The 17,267-nt window shown below is 38.3% G+C and overlaps 1 protein-coding gene across 1 annotated transcript in view; it reads right to left on the bottom strand.

The window, feature by feature from the left end:
• Positions 1-6,382: 6,382 nt before the first annotated feature.
• The window catches only part of LOC124776310 (globin-1), a 294,289-nt gene continuing 283,404 nt past the window's right edge, over positions 6,383-17,267 (bottom strand). The window contains exon 5 of the mRNA XM_047251243.1: positions 6,383-10,262. Within this exon, the coding sequence (XP_047107199.1) occupies positions 10,104-10,262 (159 nt within the window). The 3' untranslated portion in view covers positions 6,383-10,103. The remainder of the gene's footprint in view (positions 10,263-17,267) is intronic.

Below are 17,267 nucleotides of genomic sequence, written 5' to 3'. Positions count from 1 at the left end.
AACCGAGAGGTTTGGTTTGGGAGAGAGGATTATTCATGCTGAAACATGCAGAGAAACATAGACAAGGGTGTGATTGATTTTATTACATTGGAGGTGCACAGCAAGTCTTCTGCTGTACTCAGCGATGATGCTGTGCAGCGTGCGTAGGTGAGCACTAGTCTCAAATGCCAGAATCTGCAGTGTCAGCGCCCGGTACCCCAGCCTTGCAGAAGTAGCGCCCCTATTCATGCCATGGCTAAGTGGCTGCCGCTTGTGTTAGCTGTGCCCGATAGGCCGGAACATGGCTGACTGCTCCATCAAACGCAACTCATTGACTCCATATAGAGTGCTGAAGGGAAGCAGCCGACCTCCGCCATCGTAACGAGCCTTAGCAGCTCCAGCCCATCTGCCCAGAGCAGCTCATTCAGTGTGTGCGCCTGAAACTTGAACAGTTGTCACTTTCTCCAGTTCTAGATGCAGACAGAGTGGCCACATGAATGTCCCTTTGAGCCTCTGGGCTTGCTTAGTTATATGTCTCTTCCGTACATCTCTGATGTAGTTCCCTTGGAGGGGACAAGTGGGATGCTCTTCCATAATTACATCATCAGCTTTTCTCAGTCCGCTGTGGCCTGTACACACAGGTCACCAGGCGCTGTTGTAGCTGCAATGTATGGGTTCTTCAAAGCACTTCAGTGCCCTGTGCTCCTCTGATTACTTCACATTTCTATACAGTGTCTGCCAGGCAATGCCTTCTGGCAAGTGGGTAGCAGCATAACCTGCCTTGCAGAATCGTTTGCAAAATATCAGTATTGCCCGTGCCTGCCATCCGATGTGCCAGTTGGTCCCCATACTACTGCTACCAGCCATAGTTGTACGAGATTTACAAGAATCTCCCAAACCCACACCTCTTCTTATTTGTTGCACACCAGTTTGTTTTGAATTGTGCTTGTAGTTCCTTTGAACAAAGAAGTTCTGTGCAAGTGATCATGAATAAACTGTTCTGTTGCAGACAAAAGTTCCAATAATTCAACTTAATTCTCTGTGTTGGAACTTTCATCTTAAAAGTGCTATTGGAATTCAAGTTCTTGCTTGCCCAAGAAACAGACATCATCGATGAGTCTCTTGGTTATGAGTCTATTTTGTTTCACAATCTCTTTACGTTTTATGGCTAGAAGTTTGGATGTTCAATTTGTTCATGACCTAACAACTGAAAAACCTTGATTCAGAAGGTCCTTGTTTAATTCTGATGTCCCCCGACTTTTCTGTAAAAACTATTTGTCCCACATAGTGTAACAATACAGTTTATTTTCACAGAGCAGCCTGTATGCCAAGCATACTTTGTACACCAAGAAAATTGAAACTGAAATATCTTTACTTTCCCATAAACTATTTTAATGTAAGTGTAGTGTGAATTGCTTACCTTTATAAGCATGCTTTTTTGTAAGTCCGGCTTGAAAAATGGTTTGTCATCTAATTAGTGAAATAGAGATACAAGGGTTCTCTCTGCACAAATCATAATATAATGAGTTAATCATGTAAGCCCATGAATTATACTACTAAAACAGGTTTTGTTAATCAAGGACTGAACAGCACATGAAATGACAGAGAATTTCACAGATGAGGCAAGCCTCAGTCTCCTGCTCCTGCAATGCGTGTGACTACCTGCCATTCTGCCAGCTGCCATGTGAAAACAAGAGGCTATTTGTAGAAGCCTCCAGTGAACTGTTAAACTGTATAGCATGCAAAATGCGGAGAACTTTCAACTTATGGGTGGTTTGAATGAAGCTGCCATAACATACAAAACATTTACACTGTTTTCAGTGCATTGTTAGCTTCTAACTCTTAGGTTTTCTTCAAATCTTTGTGTAGGGTAAGCTTCAACAGCCTCTGAAGAGCTTCTCCGCTGCTTATGAGTAACTGAACCCAAGACAGAGAGAGAAAGCACTTCTGTCCAACAACTACAATATTTCAGCATGTCACAAGACTAGGATAGCTTCAAATCATCTACTGACTATTGATGTGACAAATGATTACAAGTTGTAAAATACAGCTGATATCAGCCCATCTGATTGTGGCTAATTGTGAGCCTCTGTCTCGTCAATGAATGCACAGAGGCACGCACTGGGCTTCTTACATGTCACAAAATGGTTTTCTGAGAGTTCTCTAATTATGGGGAAACTGCTGGCATCAGACTCAACTGCTGTAGGCAACATATTTCTGTACAGAATTTACTCTTCAATCATATGCATCCATTTGTTTTGCCTGCAACATTATGGAAAATACCTGTAGCGTCAGCAAGACATTACATAACTTCATCACTCTTTTGAGAATGATCTACAGACTTGAACATGTTTGTGTCATTCCCCAGGGAGCTTGAGTTAATTCCTATTGAAAACATTTGTAACACCACTGAATGTGATATTCATCCTCTGGATACAACTCTTAAAATGTCTATGAGGTACTTTAGCAGATATGAAAAAGGATAGCTCCATAAACAGGTTTGGAGTCTCAAGGAGTCCCACATAGTGAAGTGTATAAACTATCAAAGAGATGGAAGTCAATGCCATATACTACTAGATAGATGTGTGTACTTCACTTGTTCGTGAGATGAATTGAATTGAATTTTATTTGATCCTGTAGGATTATGTGGTGCCTAGTGAATGTACATGTAATATAGGACATGAAAATTCATTGCCACATACTTCCTAAGCATTTTTCTTACTTTCTAACACCATTATAAGTAACAAGATATACAGATTTAATATGATAAGTACTCTTCAACACTGTAAAATTCCTTTTCTGCAAGATAGTCTTTGAAGTTCTTTGAAAACTTAGTCACGTACATTGTCACATAATTTTGTAGGCAGACTTATTAGTAGTTTGATACCTGAGTACCAGGGACCTTTCTCAAGCATTGTCAGTTGGTGGGATATACTTCATATGTCATTCTTCCTCCGTGTGTTGTTGGTGTGTACACTAGCATTTGTAGTCCACTTTGTACTATCTTTTGTGGCATATATTTCAGTTATGCACAAGGATGTAAAAGTTAAGATGCCTAGTCCTTTGAAGCAGTTTTTGCATGTTTCAGAAGTCTTTCTTCTTAATATGACCCTGATTGCTTGTTTGTAATGTGAACACCCTTTTTATTTCTTGAATGTCTGAGTTTCCCCACACTATCATTTCATAGTGCAGGTGTGGTTGGGTCCGTGATATACTGTGCACAGATTTGTACATAATTTGTAACATGTATTCAAAAATAAAATTAATCATAAAAAGAAAGCAGAGGGAGACCAAGGAGTGCTTCTATACAAACAACAAAAATGAGGTAGAACAGAAAGCAAAATTTAACAGAAATTATTTTCTTTTGTATGTGATACTTAAATTTGCAGCCACCTCAGTACAATAAAGAAAACACAAGAGAGTAGGGACTAATTCAAACCTATGAATGAAGGAACAGACATCATTGGATGTTATGCTGTTTCACTACATTCTACAGGCAAGTGAAAGAAGTACAGCAACTAGCAGAAATGAAATAAATAAGAAAAGCTGGCATGGTCATGAAGATTGTTCAGAAGCCATCTGTTCACCAATCGTAGCTGTCAAGACAAATCATTTACGAACTAAATGTAGCATGCGCTAACGCCTTAATCTGATAAAATAATGTTCCTGGAATCCATATAACAACATTTTACATTTAACCTGACCTCATATGATGTCATACAAACTACAGAGTTACTCTGGTTTAATAACATTTTATAATGAACGGCTTAATAACGTTTTATAATGATCACTTTTCCAGAGCAAATACGAGATGTCTTTTACAGTCTTTACCCCTAGCGATCATCCCTTGATGTCATTTACGAGGGCTTTCCACAAAGTACATTACATTTTCGTTTGTGTCCATTAGGGGCGGGGGCTAGCGCGGCCATCTTGGTGTCATGGCATTCCGCCGCTCAGTCGGCATCCTGCTGTGCTAGTGAGAGGTTTGTGCTGTACTCTGTTGAGTTACTGTGACAGTTTGAAATGTCAGCGTTAATTGAAAATGCCGCAAAGTGTGAAGTGCGTGCTGTAATAAGGTTTCCGACTGCAAAAAACTGTACACTGATAGAAATCTATCGGCAGCTTTGTGAAGTGTATGGGAACAACATAATCACTGAAGGTGGAGTGCGTCAATGGGTCATAAAATTTAAAAATGGCCGAACTAATGTTCATGACGAAGAGCGAAGTGGAAGACCCAGCATAGTGACTGGCGAACTTGTCGAAAAAGTCAATGCCGCGGTCCGTGAAAACCGTAATTTCACAATAACGGAACTCTCTATGAGTTTTCCACAAATTTCACGAAGTTTGTTGCACGAAATCATTACCAAAAAGCTTGGTTACCACAAGTTTTGTGCAAGATGGATACCGAAAATCTTGACAGAGATTCACAAAAATCAGCGAATGGCTGCAGTGTTAACGTTTTTGGACGCTTACGAGAAAGATGGTGACTTATTACTCGATTGCATCGTTACTGGTGGCGAAACATGGGTTAAGCATGTGAACTGTGAGACAAAATTCCAGTCAATGCAGTGGGGGCGCACAAATTCCCCCCAAAAACCCAAGAAATGCATGCAGACAATGTCGGCAGGGAAGGTGATGGCGACTGTCTTTTGGGACAGAAAAGGTGTGATTTTTGTGGATTTCCTGGAAAGAGGCACTACAATAAACTCTCAAAGGTATTGCCAAACTCTGCACAACCTCAGAAGAGCAATACAAAACAAGCGCGGGGGAAAGTTGGGCTCAAAGATCTTGCTGATTCACGACAACGCCTGCACCCACACAGTTCTTGAAACTTTTAAGTGGGAGTTGTTTCCTCATCTGCCGTATAGTCCCGACCTGGCACCGAGCGACTTCCACTTATTCCCAGCAATGAAGAAGTGGTTGGCTATGCAGCGTTTTGATGACGACACACAGCTTCAAGAAGAGGTAACCACGTGGTTGAAGGTGCAGGCGGCCGAATTTTACGACGAAGGAATTTCCAAGCTCATCCATCGCTACGATAAGTGCCTTAATTTAAATGGCAACTATGTAGAAAAGTGGTATTTAAGTGTAGCTTTCATGTGTATATAATTAAAAAAAATTTCCAATACTTTATTTATTTTTAATCCCAAAACATAATGTACTTTGTGGATAGCCCTCATATATTCCCTTTCCCTCCATGTAGCTACATCTCATTCCTAATGATTCCCTGCTCCTGCCTACATCAATTCAGAAAAGCACCCCTTTCACTAGCAAAGACAAAGCCTCAAGCAACATACTGATTGGATGTTTATTGCAATAAAATGTGCTGCTACAAATTTATTGACTTGCTCGTAGAGAATGATACCAGTTTCTCCACTTGACAATATGTGGTACTTCCATTCTCACATCCATCACAATTCAATTATGAATCATTGTACAGTGTATTAAGTGTTTCTCCAGAGGAAGGCACTGAACCACAATGAAATTTTCAACTTTGGATAACATGCATCATTGTCAGCTGCAACTTTTGCACAGGCTTTTATGCAGCTATGACTACCAACCAGCTTTCAGCTTGAACGGATGGCTACCACCAAATTGTGGCCAAGAGCGTAGTTGGCTATACAGGAGCAATGGCTGACTCTCAGCTGGTGGTATCTGGATATTGACCTCCCTCCATCCATACCAACTTTTCTGAATTGTATGAATGGAAAATATCCCTCCAGCACATTCTTCAGTTCCATAACTCATAATCTCCATTATCTCCACCTACACCAGGTTTGGTTCCACACCCACCCTCTATCCCAGTTTCCTCTTCTCCCTGCCAACAGCTTTTTGCCATTTTACCTATGTTTCAGTTATCTACCTATTAATGAACGTCCTTATCTTTCTCTGTTTTCTATCAAACTCTTCTCCATGTTACTCAACTATTGCATCCATTTTCTTCATTTGCCACATAACTGCAATTTTGCTAGCAGCAGTGCAAGCCATTTGTTTCATGCTTCTACTGCATTCTCTTATTGCCTCTCCCTTCCTTAGCTGTCGCCACCCCTTCCTTTCAACTCTCCCTTCCTCTGCCATTCTTCCTCTCCTAACCGACTCCACAATTTCTGTCTCTGGATGTGCTGCAGTGCTGGCTGAATGAACCACATGTGTTTCGTGGTAACTCAAAGCAGGGTATTGTCCAAAAACTTTGTTAGAAAAGTAGCTTTATTTACATGCTTGTCTACAATTTGATATCCAAGGATAAAGGGAGTGGTTAATTTTTATTTTATTTTAAATGCATCTGTTAACCACAGAAAAAGTTTATACAAGATACATTTTCTAGTGTAGACTTTTCATTGCCATCACAAGAGCAGGTTTTGATTGTATTAATGATAAAGAGAATAATATTTTAGGCAAAAAGTAATAAAGCAAGTATTTATTTCCATTAATTTTACATCTCTCTATAATTACAAATGTACACAATTAATTTTTTGTGGTTGATATGACATTTCTTTTCATATTCAACAATATGTTCTTATATACCATAAAACAATTTTTCAGATCCCTCAACAATGATTAATACAAGTCAATAAGAATGTTTTCTTACATGTTCTGTGAATAACACAGCTTTTTTTCCACTTCTGAGGCACTGTTGATTGTTTTGATGTCCTAATAAAATTAAAAACCCACTAGAATGAAAAAATATATTTACAGTGTAACTCATGGCTAATATACCCTTCTGTTATTTATTGTGAAACAAATGAATTTTTGTCCTGTATTATATACGGAACTCGATCTTCTTCAATATGTGCCATAATATTTCAGTTGTTATTTAAAGATCTGTAGACAGATACTAAAAATCTTAAGTGACATTTAACCATTCAGGTCATATTGCCCCATACTGAACTACTCTGTTTTACTGTTTCTAAAAAGACGATATTTATTGTGCTTCTGACAAAATGAAACAGTGAAATGAGAAATGTGATTCAAAATTCATTTTTATTTCTCTCTTTTATTGCCACCACACAACAGAGCAATGAGACCAACATATTTACTAAAATAATTGGTGGTATGAGAGTAGTATTCAAATTCATGGATTAACTACCTGTTCTAATGATAATATATTAACTTTCACTTTGCACGCAAAGCACTGGTTTGATCTACATAACATACTGAACATCAGTTGTAAGACTTCAGCACCCAATAACTTGATTTTGTAAACTAATCAAAACTTAAGTCTTTGAAGACTGGCTGAACTGTTCCAAATAATGCTTTGTCCTAGAACACCTCATATGGTGATGACCCCAGCATACGTAATTTGCAGTTATTTGTAGAATGAGGTCTTATAGTATTCTTGGCGTATCGGAGACCAGTTCAGTTGATAGTGTTTAATTTTATCTTCAATGTCCCTAAAACTATCAGGAAGGTGTGAGAGTTATAGCACCAGAAATACAGAAAAGTGGTTTTGTAAATTGTCATCTTCCAATTATGGACTAACTGCAATCCTCAAAATTAAAGAATGAGAAGTAAACATCCTGAAGCTCATCATCTGGCTAAGGATGGTCAAGACTAAGATTTAACAACCACACTTTTCTACATAGAGAGTGGTTATATGTGCAAGTTACCATGATATCTTTAAAGGGTTCCTCACATTACCCAAAGCTGAGGCTGATGAAACTCTGAATGCTGTTGCATTCCAATTGAACATTCTCCTTTATACTTTACTGTCACTGTTTATGATTATCTCCACTGTGAGTTACTGGGATGGTGGGTCAGTAGAGGCTCATTGCATTTGTGGAATATGATACCGAATGGCCTTTTTCCTTAGACTTACTTTTGTGGGATTATGTCAAGTTCCTAGTTTAGGATGAAAATCACAAGTGTGCATCAATTGCATAAAATAATGATTAAAGTGCACAGTAGTGTCATAATTGTTACTCAGCAGACAGTTTTTTGCACTCTGGCAGAAGTTTTTTCTTTGTAGACCAGAAGAATGAACATAATGAACTTGATTGACTTATATACAACAAAAATTACTTCTTTTTTTTATTTTTGCACACACACTGTATTGCCCAATCCTTGAAGTAATAGTTAATCATAGAAACTACCAGGAAATGTTTACATTACACCATGCTATCTTTGCATACTGAGTACCAGTTCTCCATTCTTGCCCTTTATTACTAACACATTTGCTCAATGTATGATCTATGACAACACACTGATTTCTGGCTGTTAATCAGTCCATCACACAGACATATTTCTCAGGAGCTCATTCTCAAAATTACATTTTATATGTACTAAGAATTGATTTCAGAAAAAAGTTAAATTTTAAAGAAATGAGTGCAAGCACTATATCTGCAGAATCCATTTCTTACATGTGCAACTGCATCAAACTTGATTGTAAATTTAATTTTAATTAAATATTGAGGAGAGCAAACATAGCCCATAGTTTAGAAATATGCATATCGTCCCTTGTTGAAAAAAAAAAATAAAATAAAATAAAATATCAACAGAACCGTAAGGTAGCAACCGTTAACAAGAGTCCAATGCTAAAGAAATGAAAACAGTGATATAACAGTTGATCTTCTTGTAGAAGGATTCAGTGACAGACACCTTGTGCAGTAACTCTTGGAGAATTATGTCAGTTCAAATAATGGATCTATGAAAGTGAACTGAGGTGCCAACTGACATTTTGTTGGAACTCTTCCTCCCCCCCCCCCCCCTCCCCCCACACACACACACTGAGCCTGTCAAAACATCTCCAAACAATAATGTGTACTACTAAACATGAGGAAAGATAAAGCCCGTAGATATTAAGGAAGTGTGGTTGAAAAGTGAGCAAAAGATAACAGTAAGTAAGCTGAATTCCATAATTAAAACTGTTTAGGATCATTATTTTTGTGTATTCAGAGATCTTTTTCATCTCTTATTAATTTTTTTAAAATGTAGTCACCGAACATAGTCCACAGTTAAATATACCAGCATTTTAAATTATTATAAAATATAATAGCAACACAGGTTTAAAATTTTTCATATTAGTCCATGTAAACCAATAATGATATCAAATATCATGTATATGAGACTCATGAAAACTTTTCTACTAATAAAAATGGTGCACTAAATGCACAGCTTTTTACTGTAATACCAATAAAATTTATGCTGTGAAAACAGTGACGACATACGAAGGAAAAAAATATTGAACAAAAAAGGAAAGGATCATCTTATTAAAGTACTATAGCATTATCCTGTAGGTAAACAAATTCAACATGAATTAAACAAGGTAATTACTGATAAAAGTTAATACCCAAGCATACAAACTTCCAGGATGATAAAATCTTGCTTACACAGGTTATGTCCTTTAGTCAAAATATGTTGCTGGATAAAGTATTAAAATGTTAAAACTAAACTAAATTTTGTTATAGTAAGAACAGCTTATGGCATGTTCTGCTTTCTTCATATGATAGTAAGGAAGCAGAACCACTAGAGCCAATTGGAGCTAATTATTTCTGTTGTATCAGACTCCAAAATATTCTCTCGTTAGGTAGATATTTCAGGCATTTTGTTCTCCTGATTGTCACTGAAACTGCTTGTGTATTAATACCATTTTTAATCTATACAGAATATCACACCTTCACAAGAAGTGTATCTAAGTACACAGAGCAAAAATCCTTGCCATGTCACTGAAGTGGGTGCAAAATATATTGTCTTTTAAGATAAAATGGTTCACATTTGACTCACTTCTCATTCCTCTTCAGTCCCTTTTTTGAAATCCATTTACCCTGATGTGAAACTCATCTCCTCACTAGTGATTCTTGATTATTTAAACATTGCACATTTGACAGATGATTGTGTAAGCAGTGTCTTTTCTTGTTTCTCCAAAATATTTTCCTTGGTTTTGTCCATAAGAAGAGTTCTGTCAGCTGTGCTAACATCAATGGCATGCAACACAGTCTTTCACAGTATTAAATGTTATGAAAATATGCCTTTGTTACAACACTGAATTCTCATTTGACCCCTTGTCTTGTCATAAAATTATAAACATCGTAAAAGTGGTCTGAGGAACAACTCTCCAGTTGTGACAATGCTGTTGAGTGTAGCACTGAATTTCACATGGAAATGTTGTAGCTGCTTTGGGTGTCTGCTCAAGAGATAACATGCTGACTTTTCTGGACCTCATTCAGAGAGTTGATCATTGTAGAAAATGCTGCATCAGCAATTTTCTCCCATGCTTTGATGCACTCTGGAGTCATCTTTGCACTGAGTTTCTCTAGCAGAAATTGAAAGAAATCCTTCTTCAATGCCTGTAACATATGCCAAAAATTACAAATTAATTTTCCTGTATTTGAAATTCAATACTTTGCAAAAATAACATTCATAATAACACAGCTACAAGGAGAAAAAAGGCAGAGTTCACCACTATTTTATTCTACAGAGATTTTACAGGGTGTTCAGAAATTTCCATTACAAACTTCTCGTAGAAGTGAGTCAGTACATAATATTGCAAATAGGAACCAAGACCAGAAAAGTACTGTTTGGATCGGCATATAGTGCCTATTCTACCTCTCTGACATGGGTTGTGCCTGAAAAATTACTTGTAAAAGTGGTTGCGTTACCAACATGTTTTCAAATGGTTGTAGTACAGAAACAGTACATGTCTGGACATGAATTCCAGTTCAAAATATTATCCACTCATTCCCCTCTATGAGTCCTAAAAGTTCCGGACACCCTGAATAATTTTTGTGTGTCTTGAGTTGTCTTGACCAAAAGGTGAAATCAATATGGACAAATCTTTGCAGCATGTTTTTTAAGCAGTTAATTTTTATTATTAATTAGGACAACAAGTGAAATTATCTGATGCTCATCTGAAGGGAATTAAGGCCAAGACAAATTCACAGTCCCTAGTTCTAACTAACATACAGTGACTCAGCACATACAGCCTACATACAGCACCTATTTCTGTTGCTCGGCCGTAAGCGTCATGCATAAAAATATTTTTTAACGTACCATGTATAAGGTTTCTAAGGTGCCAGATGATATTTGTGAAGCTGATAGTGTGACATATTTGAGTGAAAATGTTTCTACAATAATTAACTAAATTTTAGATTAGTATGACATTATTGATGTTTGAAACACATACATTTACATTAGCAAAATGTAGCTACTGATCAGGAATCTCACTTCTGACTCCATATTTAACTTTTAACTTTCAGTGGTAGAAGCTTTTCTAACAGCATCAAACATTTTTACACAGACTGAGTAGTATGAAAAAACTGAAAACATTATTGTGGAGTTTCAGCATGCTCCATTGTTGTCAGGCTTGTATTGCTGCCAGGGGTGTTCACATACCAAACTGAATACATTAACCAGTTGTTGCAATGTGTGTGCAAATCTGTTAAGTTGGAAAAAATGAAGAATATTTTTGCCTACTTTTATGTATGTTGTAGTTTTGTATGCTTTAGGTTGTTTCTACTTTGCTATCTGCTATTTATATTGTTTTGTTGCAAAATAAATGCTACAATGTAAAATTTCCATTTGTTGCTTCACTTTTGGACACCAGTGTGCATGTATACTCTGCATACCACGGTGAAGTGTATGGCAGAGGGTACGAGAGTGGTTTGAAAAGTTCTCAGAACGGAAAAAAGTACTTACATCACTGAAAATTTTTTATTATTCAATCTAGTCTCCTTGTAGAATTATGCACTTGGTCCAACAATGCCCCAGTGCCTTGATCCCATCTTGAAAATGAGTTTCCTCCAGGCCTGAAAAATAGTTGCCAACTCCAGCTATCAATTCTTTGTTTGAAGTGAATCTTCATCCACCAAGACAAATTTTCAGTTTTGGGAAGAGATGGAAGTCTGACGGAGCCATATCAGGCGAATATGGTGGGTGTGGCAACAATTCATACCTTAGTTCATGTAATTTTGCCGTGGCAATGGCACATATGTGCAGGCGCACATTGTCTCAATGGAAGATGACTTTCTGCCTTGCTAAACTTGGCCTTTTTCTCATATCTTTTGTTGCAATTTCTCCTGGATGTTAGCATAGTATTCTACAGTAATTGTTTGGCCAATGGGGAAATAATCTACAAACAGAATCCCCTTTGCATCACAGAACACTGATGGCATGACCTTTCCCACCAAAGGAATTGTCTTTGCTTTCTTTGGTGGTGGAGAATCAGTATGTTTCCACTGCTTTGACTGTTGTTTTGTCTCTGGGGTATATTAGTGCACCCAAGTTTCATCTGTGGTCACAAACCGGTGCAAAAGAGCTTGTTTGTTTCTCCTAAAACAGGCCCATCATTGTTCCGATACATCCATTCTCTTGCGTTTTTGATCCAGCATCAAGAGTCGTGGCACCCATCTTGCAGATATTTTTTTCATTTCTAATTATTCAGTTAAAATGTGATATGCCCTTTTAGATGACATCTGGCAAGCATGAGCAATTTCAGGTGCTTTCATTCGGCGATCCTCCAGGAACATTTTGTGCACTTTTGAAGTGATTTCTCAAATTGTGACACATCTTGGCTGACCATTGTGCGGATTATCATGTAAGCTCCCCCGACCAAATTTAAATTCATTTGTCTGTTTGGCAACAGCTGAATATGAAGGAGCAGAGTCCCCTTGTGTATTCTGGAAATTGTCATGAATGTTCTTTGCTTTCATACATTTCTTTACAAAATACTTAATCACTGCTCGAATCTCGATTTTTTTCCACCTTTGCAAATAACTATGCAGGAACAACAACAGGGTTAAGTCACCACCACAGCTTTCTTTCAAGAGCACTGATGTGGCACGTGTCTACAGGCAGTAGTCCAATGAATATTACATGAACAACTTGTTGTGCTAGCGCTGACCTCTCATGGTGATTCCAAGAACTTTTCAAACCACCTTCGTACATCTAATTGTACCATTTATTATGGTTTCTTCCTGTTACGATCACATATAGAGCACAGAAAGAATGATTGTTTGAATGCCTTTGTGCATATAATTACTCTGATCTTATCCTCATAATCCCTATGTGAGTAATATGCAGGGGGTTGTTGTATTTTCATAGAGTCATCATTTAAAGTTGGTTCTTGAAACTTTGTTGGTAGACTTTCTCAGGATAGTTTACGTCTATCTTCAGGAGTCTGCCAGATCAGTTTCTTCAGTATCTCTGTGACACTTTTCCATTGGCCATACAAACCTGTGACCATTCATGCTGCCCTTCTCTGTATGTGTTCAATATGGCCTGTTAATCCTATCTGGTATTGGTCCCACACAATTGAGCAATATTCTACAACTGTTCATATGAGTGATGTGTAAGCAATCTCCTTTGTAGACTGATTGCACTTCCCTGGTACTCTACCAACAAACTGAAGTCCACCACCTGCTTCGCCCATGAGTGAGTCTATAATACAATTTAAATGATGCTCTTATTCTCTGATGTGTTGATGCCGGTGACTGTGCTGTGATTTTTCAACAAGATAATGAGTGAACATGTGTTGCTCATACAGATACCTGTGTGTCATGATTGTATAGGCTCAGTTGCAGGTGAAGTGGTAGTAGACTTTGTCTCACTGATAGGATATTGGAAAAACTTATTTACAATGTAGATTGCTTACAAAACACATGTGCAATCTATCACAGATAATGCTCAAGAGCCTGTGACTCAGCTCATACCATATAGGGCTAAAGGAGAGGTTGCTGAATGTATAGAAAGACAGCATGAATGGTCACATGTTTGTTCTATACACAGTGCAGCCTGACAGAGGAGCTGAAACACCTGTACTGGCAGATTTGAAGATAGGCACCAGCTATCCCATGAAAGCTTACTTACAAAGTTTGAAAACAACAGTATTAAATCATAAATATAGGAATTTACTACAGCCCAATATATATCTCTTTCTTAGGCTCTACAAAGATAAGATTAAAATAATTACAGCACGCAGTGAAGCATATAAGTAGTCATTCATCTCACACCATATATGTTTATGGAATGGAAAGAAATTCTAATACGTGGAATAATGCCATGCAATTCACAGTAGTTTGCCGTGCGTGAATATAGTTGTAGATGATACTGTTACATCGGCAAGTGCACGTCTTGCAGTGTATGTTGTGAAGTTGTTGCAATAGGTATTTTTCCACTGTGAAGATGAATGCATATCATGCCAAGTATACCGATGCTGTTGAAAAAAAAAATTGTTTCATTGTAATTGTATCCAACCATTTCATTAACTAAAGAAGAGCTTTTGTATGAACTGTCCCATGTGGCACTCCATTTTGAAAAATTACAATGAATAGCATATTTGGAAAACACAAGTGCCTTCTTTAGAATTATATTTTTTCAGCTGCCACACACAATGCTGCTTATTGTTCTTTATGTGGATATTTTGCAAGATAGCTGTAGCAGTTATATATAATTTTATATTGCCCACTGACAAGCAACTAACTGGGCGAATCAGTATTGGTTTTAGAGGTCAATGGAATGAAACTGAACTTCCACTTTCCTCTCTTGACTTGCAAAAGACTCTACTACTAAGCAATTCCAGTGTCTACATGTAGCATATCTTTTAGTCACATATGCAAACTAGATAACTAGCAAGGTATTTTGCTTAAGTTTGCTGTAATGTTTACACTTTAATTGTAAGAAAAAAAAAAAAAAAAAAAAAAAAAAAAAAAAAAAAAAAAAAAAAAAAAAAAAAACCACAAAGCAATTATCCAAATGGGATAGAAATCTGTAGATGTGATTTACATGTACAGACAAACAAATAATTACAGTTTCAGAAGAACTGGATATTTATTCCAGAGAAAGAGCTTCACACACTGAGCAAGTCAATAATACTTTGGTCCACCGCTGGCCCTTGTGCAAGCAGTTATTTGGCCTGACAGTGATTGATAGAGTTTTTGGTGTCCTCATGAGGGGTGTCATGCTAAATTCTGTTCACTTTATGTGTTAGATCATCGAGATCCCAAGCTGGCTGGAGGCCCCAACCCATAATGCTTCAAATGTCCTCAACTGCGGAGAGATCTGGTAACCTAGCTGGCCATGGTAGGATTTGGAAACCATGACAACAAGCAGTGCAAACTGTCACCATATGTATTCGGGGATTATCTTGCTGAAATGTAAGCCACAGATGACTTTCCATGAAGGACAACAAAACGGGACATAGAATATTGTTAACAATTATTAATGAAGGTACAAGCATATGCAGTAGGTTCCCAGGTATGTGAGTGGCTCAAAGACTTCATAAGTAACAGAACCCACTGTGTTGTCACCGAGCGAGGTGGCGCAGTGGTTAGCACACTGGACTCGCATTCGGGAGGACGACGGTTCAATCCCGTCTCCGGCCATCCTGATTTAGGTTTTCCGTGATTTCCCTAAATCGTTTCAGGCAAGTGCCGGGATGGTTCCTTTGAGAGGGCACGGCCGATTTCCTTCCCAATCCTTCCCTAACCCGAGCTTGCGCTCCGTCTCTAATGACCTCGTTGTCGACGGGACGTTAAACACTAACCACCACCACCACCACCACCACCACCACCACCACCACCACCACTGTGTTGTCCTCAACGGTGAGTATCCATCATAGACAAGGGTACCATCAGGAATGCCCCAGGGAAATGTCAGAGGACTGCTGTTACTTTCTATATACATAAGTGATCTTGCAGATAGGGTAAGCAGCTATCTGTGGCTGTTTGCTGATGATGCTGTGGTGTATGGGAAGGAGTCATTGTTAAGTGACTGTAGAAGGATGCAGATGATTTAGATAAAATTTCTAGTTGGTGCGATGAATGGCAGCTAGCTCTAAATGTAGAAAAATGTAAGTTACTGCAGATTAGAAGAAAAAACAAACCCATAATGTTCAAATATGGTATTAATAGTGTGCTGCTTGACACAGTCACATCAATTAAATATCTAGGCATAATGTTCCAAAGCAATATGAAACGGAATGAGTGTGTCAAGACATTGCTAGGGAAGGCAAATGGTAGACATCAGTTTATTGGAATAACTTTGGTAAAATGTGGTTATTTGTAAAGGAGACCACACATAGGACACTAGTGTGACCTATCACTGAGTACTGCTGAAGTGTTTGAGATCTGCACCAGCTCATATTAAAGGAAGATACTTAAGCAATTCGGAGGCATGCTGCTAGATTTGTTACCGGTAGATTCGAACAACCTGCAAGTATTATGGAGATACTTTGGGAACTCAAATGGCAATCCCTGGAGGTAAGGCAGCATTCTTTTTAACGAGTACTACTGAGAAAATACAGGGTACTCTCCACCACACAACATATTTTGGCTTGCGGAGTATGACTGTAGATGTAGATTAGATGCCGACATACCGCTATGCTGTAAGGGTGTCAGGGATGACAATCAAGTAAGTCCTATTATTGAAAAGAAATGGCAACCCAGACCATTATTTATAGTTGTTAAGCCTTATGACAGGCAATTGTCAGGTTGGTATCCCATACCTGTCTTGGATATCTCTAGACACGCCTCCACTGGGCATCAGGGCTCAATTCGACTCATCACTAAAGACAATTCTATTCCACTCAATGAGATCTGAGGCCAAAGACATGTCTGGAGATGCCCTGGACAGCAACAGAATACCAACCTCACAGTCGCCTGCATTACAGCCTGACAAGCAGAAGCGGTGGTCTGCTCTGCCATTTCATTTCATAGCAGAACATCTGTGTGTGTCATCTGTGGCATCCTTACAGCACAGTGGTATGTCAAGGATATTCTACGAGTGCATCGCTGTCTCTTGCCCTTCATGGGAAGCCATCCTGGGCTTACATTTCACCAAGATAATGCCTGCCTGCACATGACAAGAATTTCTACTGCTTGTCTTCATGCTTGCAAATCCTTACCTTGGCCAGCAAGGTAACCAGATCTCTCCCCAGTTGAGAATGTTTGGAGCATTATCAGCAGGGCTGTCCAGCCAGCTTGGAATTTTGATGATCTAGGGACAGAATTTGGCACGATATTCCTCAGAAGGACATCTAGCAACTCGATCAATCAATGCCAAGCCGAATAACTGATTGCTTAGGGGCCAGAGGTGGATGAATGCATTATTGACCCACTCAATTTGTGAAACTCTTTCACTTGAACAAATCAACCAATTTTTCTGAAATTATCATTTGTTTGTCTGTACATATAAATCACATTTACTCATTTCAGATCCATTCGGATAATTCCATCATGAGGCATCTTTTTCTTGTTTTAGAGTGTACAAGAGATATCATGATTGATTAAAACAAATCACTTTGCAGCATGGTCAGCAACATTCACTTTTAATAAAGGTATAATGTTGGCTATACGCAG

Source organism: Schistocerca piceifrons, chromosome 2 (genome assembly GCF_021461385.2).
Source record: "Schistocerca piceifrons isolate TAMUIC-IGC-003096 chromosome 2, iqSchPice1.1, whole genome shotgun sequence".
In the NCBI taxonomy this organism is placed as follows: domain Eukaryota; kingdom Metazoa; phylum Arthropoda; class Insecta; order Orthoptera; family Acrididae; genus Schistocerca; species Schistocerca piceifrons.
This window is presented reverse-complemented; position numbering and strand designations above follow the sequence as displayed.